The following is a 25,715-nucleotide window of genomic DNA, read 5'->3' on the forward strand; positions in this document are numbered from 1 at the left end:
TAGCACTGGCTATTATGCCTCTTAGGCATAGGAAGCTAATGTCTAATACATTCCCTATAGACTTAAACATTACCTACATAGTAGAAATTCTAATTTGAGAAGTTAAAAAGTCTTTCAAATTAGGAAAAGATTACTACTTAGCTCTAGAACCATAACACCATGCTTGTGTAGCTGTACTTTATAAAACTGTACTTACATTGTTGCAATGGATTTGAAAAAGGCTTACTTTGCCTTTAAAAGAAATGAATTGATCAAAATTATAGTTCATAGTGGATCACCTGTTGACAGACCCACAAATCTAGACAAATCATTGAGCTCTGTGTGATGATTATAAGGTTCTCAAGTGATTAATAAAAATAATTTTTTTAAAAAATGAAGTAAAAGCAAACAGAGCACTTAAGGAGTGTATAGGATACTTTTCTCCAGTATGAATTGCTAACCTAAGCAGTGCTAGCACTTAAGTGCTTATTTTCCCTGCAAAGTCAAATAACTTCCTGTTCTATAGTAAATCTAAATTCAAAAGGGAAAAATATGACAATTCTTTAAAAGTTCTGACATTTTTTAAAAATGGTATCTGTTTTTAAAGGCATTGCAGTAATCCCTTTTTTTTACAAGGATATTGCAAAAATTTGCTCTGGAATTAATCCTTTGGTTTGTTTTTTCAAACCAAGAATTGTTTTACTGGGTGAAAGCAGATAGCTCATACCTGCAATTGATTCTGTCTTGCCACACTGGAGACCCATACAAGTAGGATGATTTTAACATGAATTTTAGGGAAAAATCTGTGCATATTTATGCTTTTCTTTTCTAGCTCAAAGTTATACTAGATGTGTTAAAATACATGACTGCCAAAGACTTACGAGGGAATTACGATTACCTCACATTAAGATGTGAGACCACAAAACTCTTGTGCTGTGGAACACCAGGGTCAAAGAACAACAGGTACCATTCACTGCCACAACAGATCATCATCAACAATACTGCATCAGCCAGGACTCCGTGACCCTCATTTATGAGATGATTAATGAACTGGAGAGCCAGGGAGTAGTCAGCAAGTTTCACTTACCCTTTAATAGCCCCATATGGCCAGTGCATGAGTCCAGTGGAGGCTGACAGTGGACTATTGTATCCTGAACAAAGTCACACCACCACTGAGAGCTGCTGTGATGGATATGATGGAACTTAAGGATGATCTGAAGTCCAAGGCAGCAAAATGGTGCCACCACGTACATTGTTAATGTGTTTTTCTCAATTTCTTTGTCAAGAGAATGCAGGTCATAGTTTGCTTTTACCTAGAAGAGTGTCCCCTACACTTGAAAGTGATAGCCCCAGGAGTGGAAGCACAGCCCCACTATTTGCCATGGATTGATTTAGACTAAAATTGAAGAGGGGGGTGCTCCAGAACACTTGCAACATGTTGATTACATTATTGTGTGGCACAACACAACAGAGAGAGTTTTTTGGAAAAAAGAATATAATCCACATCCTCCTGAAGGTCAAGGTTATGCTTTTGCCATAAAGCAAAGTCAAGGGACCTGCCCAGGAATATCAGGTTTTTAGAGTAAAATAGCAAGATGGATATCATCAGATGCCAGTGGCTATGCTCAAAAACATAGCAGCTATGTCCCCACCAACCAGCAAGAAGGAGAGACAAGCTTTCCTTAGTACTGCAAGTTTTGGAAGGATGCATATTCCAAATTACAGCCAGATTGTAAACCTTCTCTACCAAATGACCCAGAAGAAGAAACATTTTAAGTGGGGTCCTGAACAGTAACAAGCTTTGTAACAAATTAAACAGGAGATTCCTTGGGAGCAATAGGCCCAGTTAGTACAGGACAAAATGTGAAAAATGTGCTGTACACTGCAGCCAGGGAGCATGATCCTTCCTGGAGTCTCTGGCAAAAGGTACCCTGGGAGACCTGAAGGTAACCCCTGTGGTTCTGGAGTCTGGAATTCAAAGGATATCAGGCCTGTTACACCTCAACTGAACAAGGGGTACTGGCAGTTTATGAAGAAGGAATTCTAGCTGCTTCAGAAGTGGCTGTCACTGAAGTACAGCTCTTCATGGCACCCTGATAGTCTGTTTTGGGCTGGATGTTTAAAAGCAAAGTCCTTTTCACACACTCAGATGCACGCTAAGTGATCTGTGCTGATCACTCAGAAAGCTCAAATAGAAACCTCTAATTGCCCAGGGATATTGGCCTGAGGCAAAATCACAAATCATGAATTGGCCTCAAGGCAAAAATTTTAGATTATCATCATCATTGGAGGAGGAAAAGATGACATGTGCTGCGGAGCTCCCACCATATATAATCAGCTATCAGAAAATGAAAAGTGATATGCACTCTTTACTGATGGTACTGAATATTTTAGCTTCTATTTGACATTGTTCTGAACACTGGCAAGAAGTTCAGCACAATTATAATGACCTGCTAATTTAAGTAAATTATTTTACAGTATGTTTAACAGGCTATTTAAATTTGAATGCTCTTTGGGGAGTACTGCATCTGTGTCATCCTATACATATCTTCTCAACATAAAGCAATGTTATAGAGTGACTGAATTAAAGGGCTTTTTGTATCATATTACTTGAAAACCTGGAAAATTGGGGAATATGGGGTTATAAACACTTAATCTTCTACCATCTTGTGATTCTAGAAAAGGACTTCCACTTCTGAGGGCTGGTAGGCATGTTTGGACTTACGTAATTAAGATGTAAATGTAATCTAAAGGTAATGTGAAATGTTGTATTCACAGCATCACAGAATACCAGGTTTGAAGGAAGCTGAAGGATCATGTGGTTAAATCTTTCTTGCACAGTCCAGATAAGATGATCCAGCACCCTATCCAGCTGAATGTTAAAAGTGTCCAATGCTGGAGAATCCACCACTCCCCTGGGGAGATCATTTTAATGGCTGCTCTCATTGTGAAAAATTTTTGTCCTGTGTCTAATCAGAATCTCTTCAGGAGTAATTTGTATCCATTATCCCATATCTTTCCATGTGCCTCCTTGTAAAATGGGGGTCTCCATCTTCTTTGTAGACACCCTTTAAATATTGGAACATGGTAATAAGGTCTCTTTTAAGTTTTCTTTTCTCAAGGTTTAACAATGCAGTTGTCTCAGCCCTTTCTTACATGACAGGCTTCCCAGTTACTTCATCATCCCTGTAGCCTTTCTCTTGACCCTCTCCAGCCTATCCACTTCTTTTTTTGCATGGGGAGACCAATACTGAACACCTTATTCCAGCTGTGGCCTGCCAGGTGCTGAGTAGAGTGGAATAATGATTTCAGTATCTCTGCTGGTGATGCCCTTGTTCATGCAGCCCATCATTCTGTTTTTTTCTTCAGCAGAGCACCACAGAATTCACTCATATTAGCTTGTCATCCAACAGGAACCTCAGGTCCTTTTCCACAGAGCTGCTCCCCAGCTGAGTTGTTCCCAGCTTGTGTTGTGGTCCTGTATTATGTTTTTTCAGGTGTATGACCTTACATTTGTCCTTGTTGAACTTCATAAGGTTCTTGTAAGCCCACTCTTCCAGCCTCTCCAGGTCTACCTGCAGGATGACTCTCCCTTTAGAAGTGTTCAATTTCCCACTTGGTTTGGTATCATCAGCAAACTTCTAGATGATCCCATAATCTAGATCACTTGTAAACATATTAAACAGCATTGGGTCCAGTACTGAATGCTGGACTATCCCACTTGTGACAGGTTGCTAGTTTGAAAAGAAGCTATTTACCACCACTTGCTGACAGGCTGGGGGCCTGTCAGCCAGTTCCCCACCTGCTGCATGGACCACTTGTCTATACTATAATGTATCAGTGTCTTTTGGAGAAAGCTGTTGGAAACCATATAAAAAGTCTTGGAGATATCCAGGTGGACAATGTCCACAGCTTGTCCCAACATAAACTGAGCAGGTTACTTTCTCATAGAAAACTGTTAGTGTTCTCCTTGGAATAAATTACTAATCTGCATGCATCCAGTCTTATCTGAAAGACTAAAAAAGATGCGCAAAGAACTGCAAGCCCTGAAAAATCAGTCCTGACATTGATGTTTTCTCATGAAAGATTTGCTCTGGAGAACTGCAGTAAGAAGCATTCTTGTGCTCAAGTGGTTTTTAGTTGGTGCACAGAAGTACCAAGCAAGCAGGGAAAGTTCTAATGAAAAGTCACTGGACTCAAGATGCTTAATTCACTAACTTCTCCTTGGACTATAACTTTTCCATCGAGACTCAAATTCTCCACAATTTATGTTAAAAAAAAACTCCAACCTAAACAAAATCCAAACTTAATTAAAGAAAGTAAAATGAGAGGCTTTTACAGTTGTGACATAATATATGAAAAGTGCAATGTGTCTTGTCCTTTTAAAATTTCTTCTCAATGTTTTTCTCCAGGGTGACAAAGAAGCAGAACTAGGGCTGCCCTTCTCTCCTTTGTGTGATCGGAATTCTACTATGGTTGCTCAGTCTCAAATAGGTATGTCCCTTTTTGGTGCATGAGAACTAGCATCTCGAAAAAAAACATCTTCTCAATAGCACTATGATCCTAGTGATATAATTTGGAATTATGTTAAAGAGAGAAAATAAGGCACAATGGTATTATTTTCCCCAGATCAACAATTCAAAGAGGAGACATTAAATTTATGGTGATGGTTCCAATACAGTAACCAAATTACCTCTGGTGTGTTTGCAGAAATAACTATAGTACCTGGCTATGACAAATACTCCATGATTTTGTGGTTTGTGAAGACAGCACATACATGAGAATATCATGTGAATGAGTGCTGTTAGTGTATATGGAAATGTAATGTCAGTTCCTTTGATGACCTGGACAAAACATTTTATTCCTTTCACCCTTCCCCCCCCGCCGATGCTTTAAACCAACCATTATTTTTCACTGAAGCCAAGCAACTAGCAAACCTGTGCCACAAATTCAGAAAAAGAGATCTTTTTGCAGACTCACCAACAACACTTTCTCTGACTATCCTTGAGTTAATGTGTGAAAAAGTAGAGGAAGCATGAGGCAACAAGCCTTACATTTAGTGAAAGAACAAGAGGTGCTAAGTGAAGTAAAACTATTCAGGGGGCTTGGCACAATGAAGAGAACATGTAAAAGGTGGATTTGTGGGTGGATTTTATACTTTCAAAATAAGTGAAGTAGATAGAAGAACATGTTCCAGCCTCAGCTGGAGAATAGGTAGCCAAATGGAATAAAAAATAAAGATAACATGGATGCTAAAATTGAGAGAACTGAGAAAAACAGAAAGACAGAAAACATATTAAAGAAAGCAAACAAAAATTTAAAGCAAGAAATTTCTCTCAAAGAGTGAAACAGAGATTTCCCTGAATCTAGGAAACTAGAGATTCATATTTTTGGCTAAGAGCTGTTTCTGTTTAAAATTATTTCATTGTTCCTGGTAAGTAAGCCATTATCTCAGAGACAGCATCCCAGATTTTTCTGGCTTTGGAAATTTAGACAATTCACTTAAGAATCTGAGTTTGAAGAGCTGTATATAAGCCTGTCCTGGTTACCAGGCTTCTAGCATTTACTCCTCTGGAACAATAACCTATCATAAACTGTGTGTTCTGCCAGTAGCTTGGTGAAGGAAAGCAGCAAAAAACTTGAAGTGCTACAGTCTCAGCTAAAACTCATGTTGAAGACTCCTGGACATAGGCTTATTATTGTGCTGTGGGAGGAGATAAACTCTCCCTCTCTGGTTGCTGTGGGGGAAGGTACAGGTACATACATCTCTTACACATCTGTTTTATCAGCTTTCAGATATGTTCCTCACTCCTTACAGGGAAGAGGAGTTATGCCTTCCCCAGGGTCCCTCTACATAGGGTTGTGTATGCTTGGGAACCCATTTTCCTGGTCCTCTCCTTTTGGGCTCCTTTGCTCAGAAAGATCAGAAGAGGAATGAATCTTCTGTTCCAATCCTTGTGTCAAGCTACTGAAAAATTATTATTATATTAAACCATCATAAATACAATTTACCTTAGAGGCACTTGTCAGTAGGCAAAGGTAGGTTTATTTAGTCATATACTATTTCATTTGTGCAGTTTAGTAATCCGTTGACATTAACAGACTACTCTTTATTTTTGCCTTCTACCATTATAAAATTATTAATTTCTCCGTCTGCTGCACATTTTGACAGTGTCTTTCTTATGTCCCTTTTGTTAAATTGCAACAACCTTCTTCTGGCTATCTGCTAAGACTTTCAAAGTCGTAGGCTAGATTCTCAGACAAATAATCTCCTTTCATTTATTTATTTACCCAATTAATAGCCTCAAAATATTGTTTCCTGGAATAGTAATTACATTTCTTTGCAGAGGTAAGTTCTTACTGAATTCCAAATTGTACTATTATATGTTTGGACTGGATGATCTTAAAGGTCCTTTCCAACCTTAGTGATTCTATGACTGTCATCTGCACCAAGCACTAAGCCGTCAATTCTCATAAATTAAAACCTTTGTTCTTAGTGAAATAAAATTGTGCTTTTGGTTCTATCAAAGACACAGCCTAGAAACTGTGTTCTGGTGGCTCAATTTGTTTGTAGTTGCTGGTTTGCTGTAAGGTCACTGTAGACACAATAACAGTGGGCACACATTTTCATTAATTAAAGCTTCTCACAAACACAGATGGCAGGTTTTGGCAGTATGGATTAGGAAATTTAGCAATTCAACAGAAAAGAACTCCTCAAAGGAAAGAACGCATCTCTCCTGTTGTGTCAGGTTATGAAAAAATTGTTCCATTTAAACCGATAAATGAAAACCCCATGAATATAAATTATTGAACTTTATTTTGAAAATCCATTCATGTTAACAATGACCAATTCATCATCCTTTTTCTTATTCAATAGAATGAGTATAGCAAATATTTCTGTACCATAGTGAAGTACAAAAATTGGGAGAAATTTGTTTGGAAGTCAAGCTTCTTGTCAGAGTGGGTGAGGAAAAAAAAAAACAAACAACTGCAGAGAAAACCAGACCAAGACTTTCATATTTTCCAACAAGTTTATCAGGAGCTAAAACTTCTCTGGCTCAAACTCTAGGAAGCTTGTGTTACTGAAGATCAGCCTTTATTGTCATTGTCCTCTTTTGCAGCTGATAAATGCAACAGTATGATTTTATTTTTGTCCTTTTACTGTCAAGAAATAAAAATGCACTTTCAGAAAACATTGGATAATGGCTGATAAGTTTATGATGCTACTTTTTTTTTTTATGGTGAACTTTAGAGAAACTGTCCTCTACCCAGTTTCTTCTATGTTGATGTTCCCAAGTATAATGAATGAATGAATTCCAGGCAGATGCCTGGAATTCACTCTTAGTATGCAGCATTAACTGGTAAAATCATCTTAGTCTCTAGGGTACAGAAATGTTTATCATGCTCATTCTACTGAAGGAGAAAAAGAATGATAAACTGGTCATTACTATTAATAGGTTTTAAAACTCAGGCTCATTTGATTTCAGGGTTTTAAGCAGCAAACTAAATTACTGCATTTAAATCTCAGTATCTCAGGTAAAGAGGAAAAGCAAACAAGGGAGGCAAGGCATGTGGGAATATGGCAAAAGTTACACAATTTTAAAATAAAGTCCTAATTTTTTTTTTACAATAGCAGATTATGATTCCAACTTTATTATAATCCCTTTTTTAAGGTAGCATGGTTGAATAACTTATTCATGTTATAGGGAATAGAGGAAAAAATGCCACTTATCAAAGAAAAGTTGTCCTATGTATTTGAGTTTGTTTACCTCTGGTAAACGACCTCTTTTGGCACCTCTGCTCATCTTTGTTGATGAGATGCAAGACTTCTCACAGGGAAAACTTGATTCTTAAACACAACTGCTTAATGTGTTTATGTGTAACTGCTCAGTATCTCACGAAACATATCCCACCGTCTTGCTGCTGAAGTTAGTGACACATTCATCTGTCTGGTATCAGAGATTTGCATATCGCAGGGTTGTTCATGGTGAAGGAGTAAATGGCAGTGGTATTATTTGCTGAGCAGAATGACAAGGTGCTATGACTTGGGTTTCTTTGGTTATTAAGAGGTAAGTTTTTGAGTGAAGGAGAATAGAAGAGACATATAGACAGCCAGACACAAAAATGTGTTAATCAACTTCTCATTATCCTTAGGATTCCTGTGGCACACAACACTGTTCTCAGTTGGTAAAATTTTCAGTGCTTAAAAAAATTACATGAAGTTTGCTGGGACTATCTACATTGTGATCTAGCATACAATTTCCTGTTCAAGTTTTATACTGCATGTATTTCTGATAAACTACCTAGGAATTTTTTTTATCCTAAATTTTACTAACTAAGACTAATGCAGTGTTATGGTGACACATGATTCACATGTTTAGATAAAACTTCATGTGTCTCCAGATGTACAGAATATAACTTGAAAGTAACATTTTTAATTTGATTGGCACGAAAATACACCTAATAATCCATCCTTTTAGAAATTTGGCAAAAATACAGGGAGGGAAATGGAACTAGGAGGATGCTCAACTGCTTTGCACTCAAGATGTGGATTTGTGGTTGCCCTTTGTAGGGCCCCTGAGGCTCCCCTGATAGGGGAAAAACTCTTTTTAACAGTTCTCAGGATTGAGAGACTCATGGAACTTTTTCGGTCTTCAGATTGCTATTTATTTTTATTTTTTCAAAAGTTCCACATGTCCTCTACACCGGACTTAGTACACAAGAAAGTACAGCAAAAATGGTCACAAGATGTACAGTTTCAAGGTCTTTTGAAGCTGTTTTATCCAATTAACTCTTAAAACGTACTTTATTTCTACCTTTCTGCCAATAACTCATCCCTCGTCTGTCCACGTGACCTCTGCACTGCGGCTTCCCCCAGCCAGTCACCCTGTGCCACCAACACTGCAAAAAATGGAGTAGATGAAGAAGAAGAAGAAGCTCAGACAATGCCCAAGATCCTCCATCCTGACTCCTATCTACCTCCATACTAAAATCCCAAAACCAAAATTTCTAACCCTGTGACAAACCACACTATTTCCACACTTGTAGACTCCAATCCATCCCAAAATCTTGGAAGCCTTCTCCATGAGTGAAGGTTAAAAGCAGTGCTTCCCTGGGGGTCAGTACCCCTCGGGGCAGGCAGAGAAATATTCCCTGTGCCCTGGGTTCAACATGGATTGAAGCATGAATTCAGGTGCCTGAACCACATGATCATTTCTTCTTTTGTTGTTCATATATCATCTAGAGTCACTAGTACCATAGAAACATATCATGACCAGGTCAGAGAAATTAAAGTATTATTAATGAAAAATAAATTGTTAATAATTTTAAAATATCTAAAATTTGTAATAGTAGGGATTTGTAACAGAAGTAATTGTAACCTGAATTCCAATGTGCCTAAGGAGGGATTAAGGACTTAATTGTTTTCTTGGCTACCTGCAGCACTAAGTAATTTAATAAATGAAGTGCTAAAAGAATTAGGGAAATATGTAAGCTACCCATGTCTACATTTTATTCATGTATCTTGGGTTGAAAATGGAAGATGTAGCTGGGGTGTGTATTCTATTGCCATCTGTTAAAGGTGGAGCAGTTATCTTCTGTTAACTGGGCCACCTGTTAAAACCAGGTGGGTCAGTTTTCTTTATCTCTTCCAAAAACAATCCTCCCTCCGGAAAATATCTTCTGTTAATGGACCATTGAGTCTTATTGCTTGACTGATAAAATTACATCATCCCATTGTGAAATGCTCTGCCTAGGGGAGGAGCCAAGCATTCTTGGATATAATCTGAGATTTGAAACACCAGTCAGCCTTTGCCACTGGATTCTCAGAGGCAGATTAGGCCCATCTACACCACCACTGGATCTTCAGAGGAAAACCACACCTTCTACAGGATTACTGCTTTCAACAGAAGCACAGCTATCACTCCAGGAGGACTGCAACCACCATTTAATCAGACTACTACCACCACCCTGACCGACAGGGTGTCAGATCATATTCTGACTCTGTCAGTGTTGTTTTGTTTTACTGCATTTTTATTTTACTTTTACCTTTTCCTTAATAAAAACCTGTTATTCCTGCTCCCATATCATTGCCTAAGAGCCCCTTAATTTCAAAATTATAATAATTCAGACGGAGAAGGTTTACATTCTTTATTTCAAGGGAGGCTCCTGCCTTCCTCCGCAGACACTTGTCTTTTCAAACCAAAATTTCATGCAATTTAGATTTTTCTTCATCTCATGGCCTTATGTCCACAGAGCTCTTCAGTCTGCATTTCCTGACGTTCAGAGCAGACCCATATTAATTTCTGTCAAATTGTATACAGAAGTAGAAAATATTTGGGTCTTTATTTTTTCCCTTTTTTTTTAATATCAAAAAAATGTGGGAAAAGCATCTAGATCTTTTTTTATTATCAACAAGAAAAAGCTGGCCAAGCACTGAGGAGAGGGAATTCACAGCAACATACTGATGTCGTAAGTAAGGGAAGTTTAAGGTTACTGGTATTCTTCTTTGAGAGAATCTTGTTTGAAGGTGAACTTTATTTTTAAGTTTTATTGAAATCTACTAGGAATTTGACTTCAATATCACACTACTCCTCTTATTAAATAAGTCTTGAGGAGTTTATGTTCTGATTTGCCAGAGTTTCTTTCCAATGTTTAAATAGGTACCTTTTATTGCATGCTATATTGAGGATTTTGGGTCAGGGATTAATGTATAACTCAGTTTTCCCTTTCTAGTATTTGCCTATCCTTCTTTCAATGTATAATTTTTTTACTGTGATTTACAGTGTGGTCATCTGTATTCACTGAAGCAGGAACTCCACATAAATCCTCCTCGTGCCTGCTTGACTCTCCTTGTGTTTCTGCTCAGGTTTCATTGATTTCATCGTGGAACCCACTTTTACCGTGCTGACTGACATGACAGAGAAAATTGTGACTCCACTAATTGATGAAGCTTCCCTTTCTGGCATGTCTGGATTTAGGCGTTCCAGGTGAAAAACCTTGCACCCTGTCCCTTCATCCTATAAGCTGCCATTGCAATCAACTGCTCTGATTTCCCCTCTCTTCAGTGTATGTCTTTCTTGTGGCTGAAAGACCCATGTCTGCATTGTCAACACTGTAGCTCACCTCTTGAGGTGACTTTGTGCAAGGAAAGTCCAGCCTGGAGGAGGTCCAAGAGGGAGGAGGGTGGCATCAGCCTGAGTCATACCTTCTAAGGCAAGGAGCGCAAATGGTTGTAGCCATGCAATCAGATACACTCTCAGTGCTCTCTTAGTCATTAATGTCAGAGAGAATGTAATGGGAATAATTGGGAGTCACTTTTTTCTCCATGCCTAGAAGTATGAATGGGATTGAAACATAAATGATGGCTGGAAAGAATAAGCACACTTTTATGACAGTATTTAGGATCATGCAAATGTGCAAATCACCACAATTCACCTGGAGTTTAGGTGTAGGAAGTCTTGGACCATTCAAACTGTACTGCTGTTTTAGAGATAATGCTCTTTTTCTAGTTTAATTGACAAGGCATATCTTGGAATTCAAATGCCACATGGCTAGTGCTCCCTAGAGTAGGGCTATCAAGTCAGGATTCGCTCTTCTAGGTGACTTTTTTGCTCTTGGGCAAACAAAAACCAAATACTAATATCTTTCTATGTCAGTAATCTTGCTACCTTTGTCAAAATGTTCACAATCAAGCATCAAAAGTCAACTGTAGGATTTGTAACAGAAATCAATGCCTGAACCTCAGCTGAAGTCACCAAGCCCTTGACAGAGATTGACCTGTGCCTAATACCTGCCATTGGTGAAATTTAGGAGACTTCTTCTGTGACATTTTTGATTTCTAGAATTGTCTAACTCTCCAGTAATATTAAGGGAGTGGAGATACACAAAAAAGTAGTTAAAGCACTTAGTGAGAATGAATGGCAAAAAATAAGATGGGGAAAAGCAGCCAATTTCTAATTTCTAATACTTTCTATATATTTTATACATACACACACACACACACACACACACACACATATATATAATTTCTAATACTGACTCAGGTTGTACTCTTTGCTTTAACATTGGTTCGCCTGGGGTGGGAGAGATGGGAAGGATAAGGGATTGAAGCTTAGTTTTTCCAAGCTCTGTTACCTGACATTCAACTATTATTTTTTCTTAGCTGTATTTGAGTGGGATGCTGATTTCTTCTGTGTTTTTTGATATTGTGTCCTAGTTTGAATAGCATTAGTCCCTCTGAAGTAAAAAGATCAAGTGTGAAGAGCACTGGGTCTGAAGGAAGTGCCTCACTCAATTGCTCCATACTCACTGTGGACTTCAAAAGTTTTAAAGCCACCTGGACTGAGGTGGTGCAGCAAAACAGAGAGAAATGGAAAGCACAAGCCACCAAAGGTAACAGCCAGGCTTTTTAGTGAAAAACTAAAATTCTATTGTCCTTTTCTTCTTCAAACTCATCTTCAGTCTAACCATTCTCAAACTGTTAGTTTGAAAGAATCCACCTATTGAGTTCAACAACCCACTCTGAATTCAGAAAGACAGGAACATTGTGACTCATCTGAGCCTTATATTCTTCTTATGCTGTGTAAGTGTACATAACAAAGAGAATGTGGATGATGGGAAGAGAAGAAATTTAAAGGGGATTCCCCTAAACCACAGATCAGACTCAGTGGGTACAAAAATAGTTGGAATGCTATTTAAAAATATAGATTTATCAATTGTTCATTGTTCAGTTGAAAGGGGTGATACTTTTGGAGATGGATGGTAGTTGGCAGATAGTTCAGAAAAGAAGGATAGAATATTCTCTATTCAGAGCTGGTTTCATATTTCTGATCATAGCTTGGAAAATTAATTAGGAACTAAGCTGAAAATGCGTGTGATGTCATCAGGAAGGACTGCTAACATTTCAAAAGAATATGAGGGCTGTGTTGGTTGAAGGTTGACCAGGGTTCAATAGTGTCATGAAACTGAAAAAAATCCCAACTAACATCCCACCACCACTGAAAAAACCCAACAAAGCAAAGCAAAACAAAACAAAGCAAAACAACACTCCCCCCATATACACACTAAAAAACCCCTTAAAAGACTTTGCTTCTAAGACCCCTCTGGCATTCTTCTCATCTTTTCAGCAGTAACAAGGCCCTAAGTGTTATTCTGTGCCTGGTTTTGGCCACTGTAGTTGAAAAAACATATGAGCCAGTTGTTGGAAATGCAGAGTACAGCAATGAAAATTATGATAATTTGTTTATAGCTGACAAAGTGTATAGCTGAAAACAGTTTTTTGAAGACTACTGCAGCTGCAAAATAAGGAAACTATTTTTTATTCAAATATCCTGGATCATTAAGAGGAGAAAGGTTATTATAGAAATTATTATAATGTCTAATGAGTTAGACATTAGCAAATCTCTATTATTTGAGTTCTTTTGGAAATACTGAAAGCCATCTTTTGAGAATTATTTAGGTATAATTTTCCCTCAGCTCAATTAGGTATAATTTTCCCTATGGATGATTGCAAAAGGTATCCTAGAACCTTTAGGCGATTTAGACCAGATTTGGAGGAAAAAAAAGGAGGAATATGTCAATGTTTTTCTTATCTCCATGAAACTGTGATACAATTTATTCTCTGATCTGAATGGTTGTTGGTCAATCCCTTATGGAGTTGTTTTATTTCATGTAAGTGGAAGGAGTTTGATTTTAATGTAAAGTGTGACTGTGACTTTAGGGATTTGGCATAGTTCTCCAAAGTGCCAGAGCAAATGTTTCCTCACCAGCTGAAAGACCTGACTAAAGATCCAGGAAATAATGTATTATTCAAAAAAAGTTTTCCTTTGTGATTAAAACTTGCCATTAAGTAAAAACACTTTATAGGCATTCCATGAAGATGAAAACAAAAGCATAATTCAGAATCTATTTCCCAGGGATTTTTTTCTTTGGTTGGTTGGTTTTGGTGCTTTTTGTTGTGGTGGGGTTTTTTTGGGTTTTTTTGTTTTTGTTTTTTTGCTTTTTGGGGTTTTTTTATGTGAGTGTGCGTGTGTGTGTTTTGGGGCTTTTTTTTTTTTTTTTGCTTGCTTTTGTTCTGTTGTAGGTTTTTCATTTGGTTGGTTTTGTTTGTTTTGGTTTGGTTTTTTTTGTTTTATTTAATATCTAGCAGTTCCCTATGGACCAAATTAAAGCTAACCAAAAAAGAAAAGCATGTAACATGTTGAGTGTCTTGGGATATAGGAGTGTTGAGTGGATAAAGTTACAATACAGGTAACCCATTTTAAGAATGTAATTCAGCATGTACCATCTATCTTTTCTTGACTAAGCATAAACTGCATAAAAATCTTAAGTGCAAGACAGACCCATACAGGACTTTTACATAATTTCTGTGTTTCTAGGTACATATAGAAGTACAAGCATGCATATTTTTTTAATCCTGAAGTAGTTATACAAACATACAGCCCAGCATACCTTTGTATGGGCTAAGGACTAAGGAACTGGTTTTGGACTCCAGACTACTTGCATCAGAATCTTTTCTCAGCTGCTATTTTCTCTTGACTTGCAGCAGTTTCTGCATCACCATCCTTGCCTGTCTTGTAGCAAGGCCTACCATACAGCAGGGGCTTAAATTGCTGACCCTTGACAAATTGGTGTCTTGCAGTCAAGATGCATTGACAATAAAAACAATTATTATCAATTATTATTAAGAGAATACAGAAACATTTACTGTTTGTTGACAGCAAATAGAAATTTGGGATCAGAAAGGAAGGAACCTATTAGCGCTATTTTTGTTGCTAATACTATAATAAATTATTTGTAAAATACTGTATTCCCTTTGGGAATGGCATTGTCCCTAGAAGCCTCAGTGAGCTGTTTTTACCCTGAATATGATATTTATAAAAAATTTCTCATACTGTGTGAGAAAAGTGAGATCATTACTGACTGGTTTTTTTTGGTTTTTTTTTTTTTTTTGCCTAAATGGTCATCATTAAAGAGCAACAAACAAAAGAACTGACAAAACAGTCTAATGTACAAAGCACCATTTAGATAAAGTATTTTCTGACACTACTTTTGACAAGAGATACTTATCCAATGATGTTGTAGCAAGCCCAATTCTCCTGAGACAAAGTTCTTTCCTGTGGTTCAGGTGCAGAATAGAGCTTTTTTTTTTTTTCAGATGCCCAAATGAGAGGAATTCTGTATGCTATGAGACCCTGAAATTAGCTCAGTTGTTTAGAGCATGGGCTTGACCTCTGTATGGCTCATTCACTTAAGAATTGCATTTTATAGATCCGTTCCAACCCAGAATATTTTGTGAAATCTGTGAGACATCCCTACAGCCTTCAGTAGCTAGTATCTCTTTTTGCCATTCAAGAATTTCCAGTTTACCTTTTCAAGGTGAACTTTAAATGGTAAGAAAATGACATACACATAAAATACAATTAGTACAACCACTGGTTGTTTTCAGAATATTTTGTTAAATGTCCACTCACGTTCTTTTTCCATTGTCAGTTCCTATATTTAAGTAAATTTTTTTTGCATGTGAAAAGCTGAAGTAGATTTAAATACATGAGTTGTTCTGGTCAAATTGACTGATAGTTGTGATATCTTTCCTTGCTTGGCTTCTCTCTTTGCTGAGGATGCAGAAGAAAAGGCTAAGAAAGAAGCAGAGGGAAATGCTTATCAGGGAACAGATAAAAAGGAAAGAGATGAACAGGATGGGAAGCCAGATGAAGATGTCACAGAAAGAAAGACAGAAAAAAGCAAAGAACCAAATCCTGGGGAAAGCACAAGGACAGATTCCAGTAAGAATCCTGGAAATGGCACTTGGCAAAGAGGTATGAGCAAACGTGAAGCCTATCAAGGGGAAAATGCAACTAGGACAGATAAGAAAATGGATCATCATCATACTCTGGGAGAAGAGAAACAGCATGTCCAGAATGGTGAGTTATTGTCTTCTACTGAAACATAAATCCAGCCCTAAAGCCAGTAACTCACCTTAGTGATGGGGGAGCCTCATGTCCTGAAAAAGCATTCCTGGGCCCAGAGTCTCTTCCTGAACATAACATAGACATATGTTATTCCTACATATGGGAATGAGAAACTGACTTAAATTCCAAGTAGTGTTTTTTCTGTAGAAGGGGTTCACTATTCCTGCTTGGAAAAAAAAGAAAAATTAATTTTTTCATGGAATTGAAATAGCCTCTTATGATACAGAGCATGGAAAGCTGAAACCAATAACCTGCTTCAATGAACACTGTCATTGCTTGAGTAACTGACAGGAGAAGACAAAGTTGACTTCTAAACTCATTTTAAAGCAAATTAAATGCATCTTTGATTTGAGCCTCAGATCAAAATATGTTTTGGAACAGAGAATTTTTCTCCACTCTTTTTTTAGGATTTAATTTATTTATCCGTCCTTTGTTCAGTTTATTTTTTCATAAGGACAATCACTAGCCTTTATTTTTTGAGGATTTTTTGACAGAAATTTTATTTCACTTTTTTAACTTGCTGTGGGACTGAGTTAAGATAAGAATCCCATTCTGCACCCCAAAAAAAGGTGGAAAAAAATGTTTGAAAATTCCATTAAACATTAAAAAAACTTATTAAACCAAACAGAAGAGATCACTTGTCTCTTGGCCATTACACTGTCCTTTCCTGCACAGCTCCTGCTCCCTGGAGCCAATATCAAAAAATGGCATTACAGCCACATGTGTCTTGTCACAAACTTGGCTAGTATCATGCAGTCCAAAAGTAGTGGAAAAACCACTTAGAAGCCTGCTCTTAGAAAAAGACTGAATGGGCATTTTGGCTTTGAAAGTTCAGGTTCAAGCAGTGAGTTTACATGGCAGGAGATGCATAAATTCTGTTTAAAACATTCCTGATATCATTCTTAGGGTTGCTGGCCTTTCCCAGTAATTAGGTTTTTTTTAAGAATGGAAGGGTTGTGGGAATCAAAGCTGTCATTCTCTCTAATGTATGGGATTTTTCTTCAGACAGTGTTACATGTGTGAACATGAATGGGCCCCTCAGGAAGACGAAAAGGTCAGGGACATATGAAATGCAAGTTAGACTGCACCAGACTTTTCTTCTGCATACACTTGTTTTGCATGCTTCTAAGAATATGGGAACTAAGTGTGCTCTAGTGATTTTGCTAGTACTTTTATTGGCAGTGTGTCTCTGCTGCAGGTGTCAAAAGTGTTCTGAAAGAAATTATAATGATTCCTGAAAATTAGTGTCTTCCTCAGGAAAAGAAATTCTGCTCCTTTATTTATGGGATAAGGCCTTTATGAGGAACAATCACTGCAGAGTCTCTGGGAACTGATGAAATCTTAACATTCATATCTCTAGATTTACCAAAGCTTCCTTTATGCCTATATGTTAAAATCTCATCTAATATATTTGTCTTATTATTTCTCTGCCTCTGTAATCCCTTTCAAAAATATCATTACAATCATTATTCTGCTCTGCTGCTGGCAGTATGACAGGGTAGATATTATATTACTTAAAAGTCCCCTTTTCATAATATTCACTGAAAGTTCAGAAATTGTGTTATCGGGTGAGTTTAAAGTCTCTCTGTCATACACTACCCTGTGCTTTCTCTGAGAGATCAAACTCTGGAACAGTGCATGTGTAGATGTTCAGCATTTTTTCCTGTACACACTTAGGGTCAAGCAACTTGCTTATGCAATGGTCAAAAAAGCTTTGTTAGCTCATCATTACCATCACCTGTATGATGGTGGAGGAAATGCAAGAATACTTTTGGGCTTTGCTCTGTACATATTTGTTTCAGTTGAAGATTATGCCCTTTGTTTTTAAGACCACCTTAATCAAACAGACACCTAAACCCTGCTGGATCTGCTCATAACCTCTCTGTACAAAGACCCCAAGTCAGTGGTAGTGTGATCTGCTGAGGAGGGTGCTGTTTGTCCTGTATCATCTTGCATTCATTTTTTTTTTTCACCCACAGAGTGAGCTTAGGAAGATAAACATGAAAAATTTCAAATAAAAACTGAACAGAATATTTTTGGTTCCATCTTGTTAAATTGTTTGAAAACCATTCCTCTTTTATATTATGATGAAACCTAATTGAAGAGATTGATCCACTAATGTCCAAGAATAATGAATATGCTAATGACTAAGGCACATTGTGGAAGAGGGAGACCCCATTTCTCTACAATTTTTCTTTTTTGAGCTGTTCCAAAAATAAATATCCACTGCCCATGAGTACTTGGAAGGCAGATCATATCCTCTTTAGCACTTAATACCTTTAATCTTGATCCAAAGGCTGGGAAGTAGTTATAGTACCAAAAATAGTAATACAAAGAGAATAAGCATCACTGGAATACAGCCTCACATTTACAAAATTCTGAAGTCAGACTTTTACAGCTTTTTTTGTTGAGGTGCACATCACAAAAGGAAAAATACCTTTTTTTCTGTTTGGATACTGCAGCTGAAATATATCTGTTCTGCTACAATTTTCCATTTAAGTTTTTATTTGATCTAGCATTCAGCATTCTCATTCAATGAAGGGATGGTCTGGTAAGGTCTGATGTGCTTTGCTGTATGGCTAATAGAGGACTGAAAAAACACTCTTGGTTGACATGCCTGGGTTCATAAAATATACCCTATCTTAAGTTGCTATTTTCATTCTGCATGAACCATTGCTCTGCCAAAGGCCTTGATTTTTTTGTTTGCCACATAGACTCTAAAGGCAATGATCAATCCTAGGATGACTGTTCCCTGATACCATCATAAACAAATCTGTGGATAAAGGAATCTGGTAAGAGAAAACAAGGCAAAATTACATAGGCATGCTTAGGGTATCAAGGATGGTTCTTTAAAACAGACATTTATGATGAAGCCTTGCAGGATCTTAATTCTTTGGAAAACATTAATGTTTCAGACTCTGACATGAATCTTATGATCAAGTTTTTAATGGTCAACATACAATCAGAGGCATTGTGAGTTTGCATGTAACTTTAAAACATTTTGATAATTAGAAGAAATTCGTAACCAGATTTTAAAACTTGCTTATCTGTAGGAGTTGGAATTTTTTTTTCTGGTGCTTTCTTCTATGGAAATGTGTTCATTAAGTTCTTTTTGAACTCAGACTTTTCCTCCTAAGGAACAACATCTCCTTTGGGTGTTGCAATTTCATTGAGTTACAAGCGTTAAAATGCACTCTGCATGCATTCAAATGCACTCTGCATACATTAAATTGCTTATAGTGTTTATTATTGTTTCCCATTGCTTCTTTCTAGGTGAATTAACAGAAGACAACAAACTGGACAGAAAAGAAGTGTAGTGCGGGGCAGGAATCAAAGAAAACAGATGGTAAGGACAACATTTTATTGCATTTTTGATACCCATTTTTATATGCAATCTATTGTTTCCTAAACATCTCCAGTTTATTCTAAAACCAAAAAAATTGTATGGTAACCAGGAACAAACTTAACAGAAACAGTCATTAGATTTGACAAAAGCCATTGAAGCATTCTGAGGGAAAATCATTCCTTTCATATAATGCCCAGTACTACTTAGTTCCACTGGTAAGCCTTATCCATCAAATTTTGTGCTGAGCCTGAAACAAAAATCCTGGATTCTTGGAATTGCTTAATAGGAAATGCAGATTTGTGAGATTCTATCCTTCTGACTTTCTTCTGGCTGTATTCTTCTGTCTGTAAGAACAGGACGCATTGGACATGAAGAAAACAGACTGAAAAAGAATGCTGCACAAGAGATTCTATTAAGGATGCTGAAACATTTTTAAACTGTAGCAATCCCAAGCCATAGGATGGTTTCATGGACATCTAGGAATAATTTCAAGTGAGTCTGAGCCTAGTGTAGAGGTCCACAGACATTTTAGCAGCCTTAGCAGTTTGGAAAACATCTCTAAGTTCTGCAGTGTGTTTACACTTTCGCACTTCCTCACCTGTGTACCACAGGCCTATGAGATGGTATCTGAACCCACATTACTTCAAAGACAATTGCTGAATTACTAGGTAGCAAAATAAATGCAAACAAATTTTCTGGCATCTTCCTTGTGCATCAGTGAAATTCACTGAAATGTAACTATTCTTAAATATAAGTAATACAGTGCTTTGTTTTGATGGTCAAAACCATCAAATTTATTTAAATTCCTACTGCTCTAGCAAAATGATAAGTAGGAAGAAAATCTAATACCTCAACTAAACACCTAGAAAATTTCATCTAGGAGCATGTATGAATTTCAGATACATAATTATGTACTTTTTCTTTAGAGGCCCCTTAGTAATAATTGTTTAGAAAAAGTCAGTTCTTTTAAGAGGTCATGTTACCTATATACTTGGGTAAATATCTGTCAGGAAAAACTGTCTTGAACAAATACCAATCACAGCTCTTACTGCAGTCATGCAGAAACTAAGCCTAAATACTGAAATAACATGTGACTCTTCAGATTTTCAGGAGTATGTGCAGTTCCATAGGTAACTGTCAAGACTCCAGAAAGATTAAGGGGCAGAATGACTGTTCTCCCTACTCTGATGGGTGGTGGGTGAGCAACAGTTGTGCTGGAAGGCTGCTTCCTTGCAGGGCCAGGTGAACGCAGAAACACTAGGACCTTTTTAGGAGGACTCAAGAGCACCAACTCAGACAAAGGAGTAGACCCATGACTCTCTAACTTTGAGAAAAAGGTTACATTTGAAGGCCTTCACTCTCAAGGTCTTAGAAAGATTAGGGCCATATATTTATTTTGGCTTGAGGACCAAGAAATCAATGTTCATAGTAACTTGAAGATTGAAGACTGAGGATGTGAATTTGATTCTTTGCAAGTTGCTTATCTTTGGTGTTATTCATATTTGTTGTCTATTGTCCTGTAAGAGATAGCTAAGTTAATCTCTTTAGGGAAAAGACTGGTACCATGGGACCAATTGATTACAGTGAATAAGCAACTCTAACCATGCAAAAACAATTTGTAGGCAGACTGCTTCTCATTCAGACAGTGTAGAAGCAGATTATAGGTAACTATCTAATTGATAAAACTCAGAAAAAAATACTGTGAATTATGCACCTTAGAAAGAAAAACACTGGAACAGCACTTCAGCTTTGCCAAATACTGCACAACCTGTTCTATCCATTACTCACTCCAGAGCAAATCTCACCAGCCATGTGAGGGGTGTGGAGAAAGGAACATTATCCATGGATAATACATAGCTGTTTGCAGACTACTAAAATGTTTACTTGAACATATGCTTTCTCTTGTGCCAGTGAGTGGTCTTTCACATGTCACATGCTGGAAAAAAGATTAAAGAATTAGAAGGATTGAGATTATGGCTATAATGTGCTCACCACATGTAATTTGCTGGTGGGTGAAACTCAGCCTGGACTTTTTTCAGGGTTTTTCAGAGGTTTTAAAACCTCCATTCTCTTCTTGGGTTTACAACCTCTGTTCAGTATGTAGCTGGGGAGTATTTGTATTAAACAGGCCCATTTGTGTAGGTTTAAAATAAGAGCTTTAACTTTCTCACCACTACACTTTTGCATCAGCTGAAGAACCCAACTGATAACACTCTGTCCTACTGCACAGGCATCCTATGCCCAGAAGAGAAAGCTGCAGACAGTATTTTGCATAAATCTTTGTAGGAAATGTATCCAAGTTGCTTTTCAAATTATATACAAAGGAAGCTATTGTAATATCTACTTATAGGCATATATACATGCCAAAATAATTCTAAAATGTTTGTCCTTCTACTACATGGGGAACCTAGAGACTAGAGAGACATAAAATAGCTAGCTATGTTGCCACAAAGATGTTGCAACTATATGTCTACCCTGTAGTCACAGGTGTGAAATGTAGCTTCTGTGTCAGTTACCTTAAAGCTGCAAAAAAATGCTCAAGAACAAGGATCAATCTCACTGTGAGTGTGAGGAACTAGCCAGTGTGAGGTGTGTGTGGCCTAGCCAGAGTGTGAGGTCTAGCCAGACCTTTGTATGACTAATTTTATCCATACCAAAGCCAAGTGCAGTAAAGCTAGTTTGAGGATGACTGTGTAAGTTGCTGTTATATCTTGGATTTCAGACTTAACTGCTTCAAAATCCTGTGCAAGTCTCTTGAATATAGACTAGTCTTCTTCTCATGTTAATCTGATTTTCATATTATTGTTGTTGTTTGGTTTTTCGTTTTTTTGTTTCTGTGGGAGATACTGCTTGTAACTCACCGCCCTTTTTCTCAGTTTCAAGAAAATAAATATGGCAATGCCATTTCACAAATAAAGATACCTGTCAGAGACATCATCAGCACAACTGCTTCCTGTGGGATCGAACATTGTTAAACCATTTTGGAAGACTGAATTTTCTCATGTGAATTCATTGCTTGGCAAGTCTTTGAATTGAAAATTATAAGCAGACCATGGACATAATTTTTCTTTACATTCCAACCTTTCTTTTTTTTTTAATAATATTTTTTAATAATAAAACTAACAGCAAATGAAAATATTATTCTTCCCCATTACAGACTTGATATAAGGAAGAAAATTTTTGCAGTAATGGTGGCAAACCACTGGAACATTATGTCCATTGAGGTGGTAGAATCCTCATTCCTGGAAACATTCAAGGTCAGGTTGAACAGGGCTCTGAGAAACCTGATCTACTTGTAGATGTCTCTGCTTATCATTGTGGCATTGGGCTATATGGCCTTTAAAGGTCCCTTTTCAACCCAAACTCTTCTGATTGTATGATCTTATGACTAATACTTTCACAGGTTATTTCTACCACGTCCTCATATTTTTTTTGCTTACTGGGAAAAGATCCTGCAATGTTAATGCAAAGTTTTCAGTGTAACTTCTTGTTTTGGGGAAAACACAGTCGATTCAATCAGGTATTACTCTCTCAGCTACCACGTGTAGATAAATAAAAAGTTCCCTTTCAATGGTTTTCAGTGTTCATTCTTTCTATTTGTAGATCTACATCGCCAGAACTTTGGTATTTCTCTTTGCACCACTTTACTTTTTTGGGGGAGAATGTAAGGAAAAGAATAATGTCTGTTTAGGAACTTACCTAAATACAAGTGAGAACCAAAATTTTTATTGTGCTTCACTAATATGCATTTTTTATTTTTGCTTGTAGATGCTATTGCTGGGAGTCTCTCTGCATACAAGGATACTGTAAGGCCATATGTAAAAAGTGTAATCTCAAAAGCTGGGAATTGCATAGAAAATACAGGAAGAGAATCTGGTAGTATCTAAGTGTATAAATTAATTTTGGTCAAAGTATTATACAATTATCAATGTATTAACCAGTAAGATGAAATTTCAACCAGACAAAAATTCAACATAAGCTTTGCTAAACTTCATGCATGCAAATTCTGCTTTATCTGTGAATATAGTGTGAGTTTACAAACATCATGAATATTGCTTTGGATTTGTTTCACATAACCCATGAACCTAATATTTAGCACTACAAAAATGCTCATCACAACCCCTTAAGATGGGTGATGGGCTTTCTGTAATCCTTAGTTGAAAGTTGTTAAAGTTTAAGACCATTAAATCCCTTAGTCCAACTTTATTGTAAATAGAGACCTGTAGCTTAGTTTATAGGTAGAGGGTAATTGCTAATGTGCTTCAAAACAATTAGCCATTAACAATCTCGTGACTGCAATCAGTCTTTTATTCCCTAATTGAAACACTTAATTCCCCCCTGAAGGCTTAAAGTGGTTGTTCAATGTTCAATTTGAGTGTAACATTTTTGAACAGAGGCTTGTTCAGCCAGTCCATGTCAGGGTGGTGTTCCTGCCAAAACTGGCTTGATGACTATAAAAGGTCCTCTTAAATTTAATGATTGTTGGCGGATAGTTTCCTCTACTTCCTGAAAAGCAATATTAACCACAAATAAGCCCTTTTCCCAGGTAGAGTGCTGTTTTTCTGCATCTTTCAGACTGCAGGAATAAAATCTTACGGGCCTAGTAAGACTATTCGGTCCTTTCTGCCATAAGTGTATGCACAGTCCAGAGCTTGCAAATCCCCAGTCAATTTGTACTGGATCAGTAGGGTGTATAGGGCCTAGTGCTTGGTATGTATTGGCTTCAAAAATCAGGAATTGTAGGACCTCATCACAGAGGGGAGTCCAATCCCACTTTGCCTTTTTGCATAGTAAACCATATAGGGGCCTTGCAATTACTGAAAAATCAGGAATGTGTTTCCTCCAAAAAATCAGCTGGCCTAAAGCATGCTGCCGGTCTTTCTAGTCTCTGGCATTTTAATTTGGGTGTAAGAGACAGTCCAAAGTTCCCCTCATTTTTGCCTCCTAATCGTTGCAATGGCAGTGACTAAGATCCTGAAGATCTTGATGGGAGTTCTGGCCTGGGTGAGGTGGATGCTCGCTAAGTGATTGTTTGCAGGTGTGTTTGCTGTGTTACCACACTACCCTGCTTTGAGCAGGGCCTAACAAGGAGTGGCTTGTTCTATACACTTACACCTGCTTCACCATACCCGGACCCATGAATTTTCCCACCTCTTGGCCAAATGAACTTTCTGGGGTAACTTTGATGATCTCCTACAGAAGATCCTCCATCTGCCTCACAACCACCATGATGGACGGAGATTGAAGCTCCCTCCCAAGAACTGAGACTGAGACCCATATAATCCTAACACAGGGACGCTGGCCTGACTGAAGCAGGATGTTTGTCAAGTGGTGTCTGCAGGTGTGTTTGCTGGACCAAGAAAATAATGGGTCCTGCTCACTGCTGAAATTGACTTTCCCTGCTTCGGAACATGGACTGTCTGTACCTGTTTTTAAATAGACTTATTTCTCCATTACCTGTCCCTGCCGCCCCCCCCCCCCCCCCACTCGGCAGAGGACTATAAAAGATCCCTAAGTAAACCAAGACTTTGGAGAACTCCCACAGACGACAACAGATCTGTTGGCTGGTCCCATGAGTATTTAATCTCTCCGCTGGTAGCTATATCCCTCCTCCCCTCTTTCTCTCTCTCTCTATCCTTTATCTCCTTTTGAAATCCTTCTATCACATTTGCTGTGGGCACTCAATAAAAGGTGCATTTGTTGTGATTAAACTTATAGTCCCCTGATGTTTGCCTTTTGCACTTTTGGGATCAGTAAAACGAACCATCATGACCCCCGCTTATCTTAGTGGATCATGACAGTGGATGGAGGTTGTTAGGGAAATACAGACCATTCCTCCTTTCCACCAGATTCCCACGAATTTTACTTCTTAAGCAGGGGGTTGTACTTTTTAAGGAGGAATACATAAGCCCAGGGACTCTAGATGCTTAATAATGTCTGGTTTTGTTGATTATACAGGTGAAATTTCATTTTCTGCTACCTAAATGTCATCAATGTATTGGCATACTTTTACTCCCAGTGCAGGAGGAAGGAGTGACAATTCTTGTGCCAGTGCATGATATGCTAGAGAGGGTGAGTGTTGCAGTAAAATGTTCAGGGAATGTGGGAAAAGCCAATTCTTTATTCACATAACTCATTTTCATACAGTTTTCACAGTTTTCAATTGGCTAGTAGTTAATCTTGCCACTCAATTCATTAGTTAGTAAATGGCATTTTACCTGTCTATCAAAGCTCTGTATTCTTGGATTGTTTACATACCTTCTTCACTGCTTCTCATAGGATAGATTTATTGTTTATGCAGGTGCAAACTGTTTTTCTCAACAAGAATAGTTTGTTATGCTAACTGCTTCTCATTCCTCTAATTCTTCCTTATGGGAACTTAGAGGCCAGCTGGTAATTCAGCAGAGTAAGGCCTGATT

The 25,715-nt window shown here is 37.6% G+C and overlaps 1 protein-coding gene across 1 annotated transcript in view; it reads left to right on the forward strand.

Annotated features, from left to right (window-relative positions):
- The window catches only part of LOC100224151 (dual specificity calcium/calmodulin-dependent 3',5'-cyclic nucleotide phosphodiesterase 1C), a 131,767-nt gene extending 112,500 nt beyond the window's left edge, over nucleotides 1-19,267 (forward strand). Inside the window, exons 12-16 of the mRNA XM_030265644.4 lie at nucleotides 4,392-4,473; nucleotides 10,847-10,967; nucleotides 12,197-12,372; nucleotides 15,606-15,902; nucleotides 19,224-19,267. Coding sequence (XP_030121504.2) covers nucleotides 4,392-4,473; nucleotides 10,847-10,967; nucleotides 12,197-12,372; nucleotides 15,606-15,902; nucleotides 19,224-19,267 — 720 coding nt within the window. The remainder of the gene's footprint in view (nucleotides 1-4,391; nucleotides 4,474-10,846; nucleotides 10,968-12,196; nucleotides 12,373-15,605; nucleotides 15,903-19,223) is intronic.
- Nucleotides 19,268-25,715: the final 6,448 nt, after the last annotated feature.

This window comes from Taeniopygia guttata, chromosome 2, assembly GCF_048771995.1.
Source record: "Taeniopygia guttata chromosome 2, bTaeGut7.mat, whole genome shotgun sequence".
In the NCBI taxonomy this organism is placed as follows: Eukaryota; Metazoa; Chordata; class Aves; order Passeriformes; family Estrildidae; genus Taeniopygia; species Taeniopygia guttata.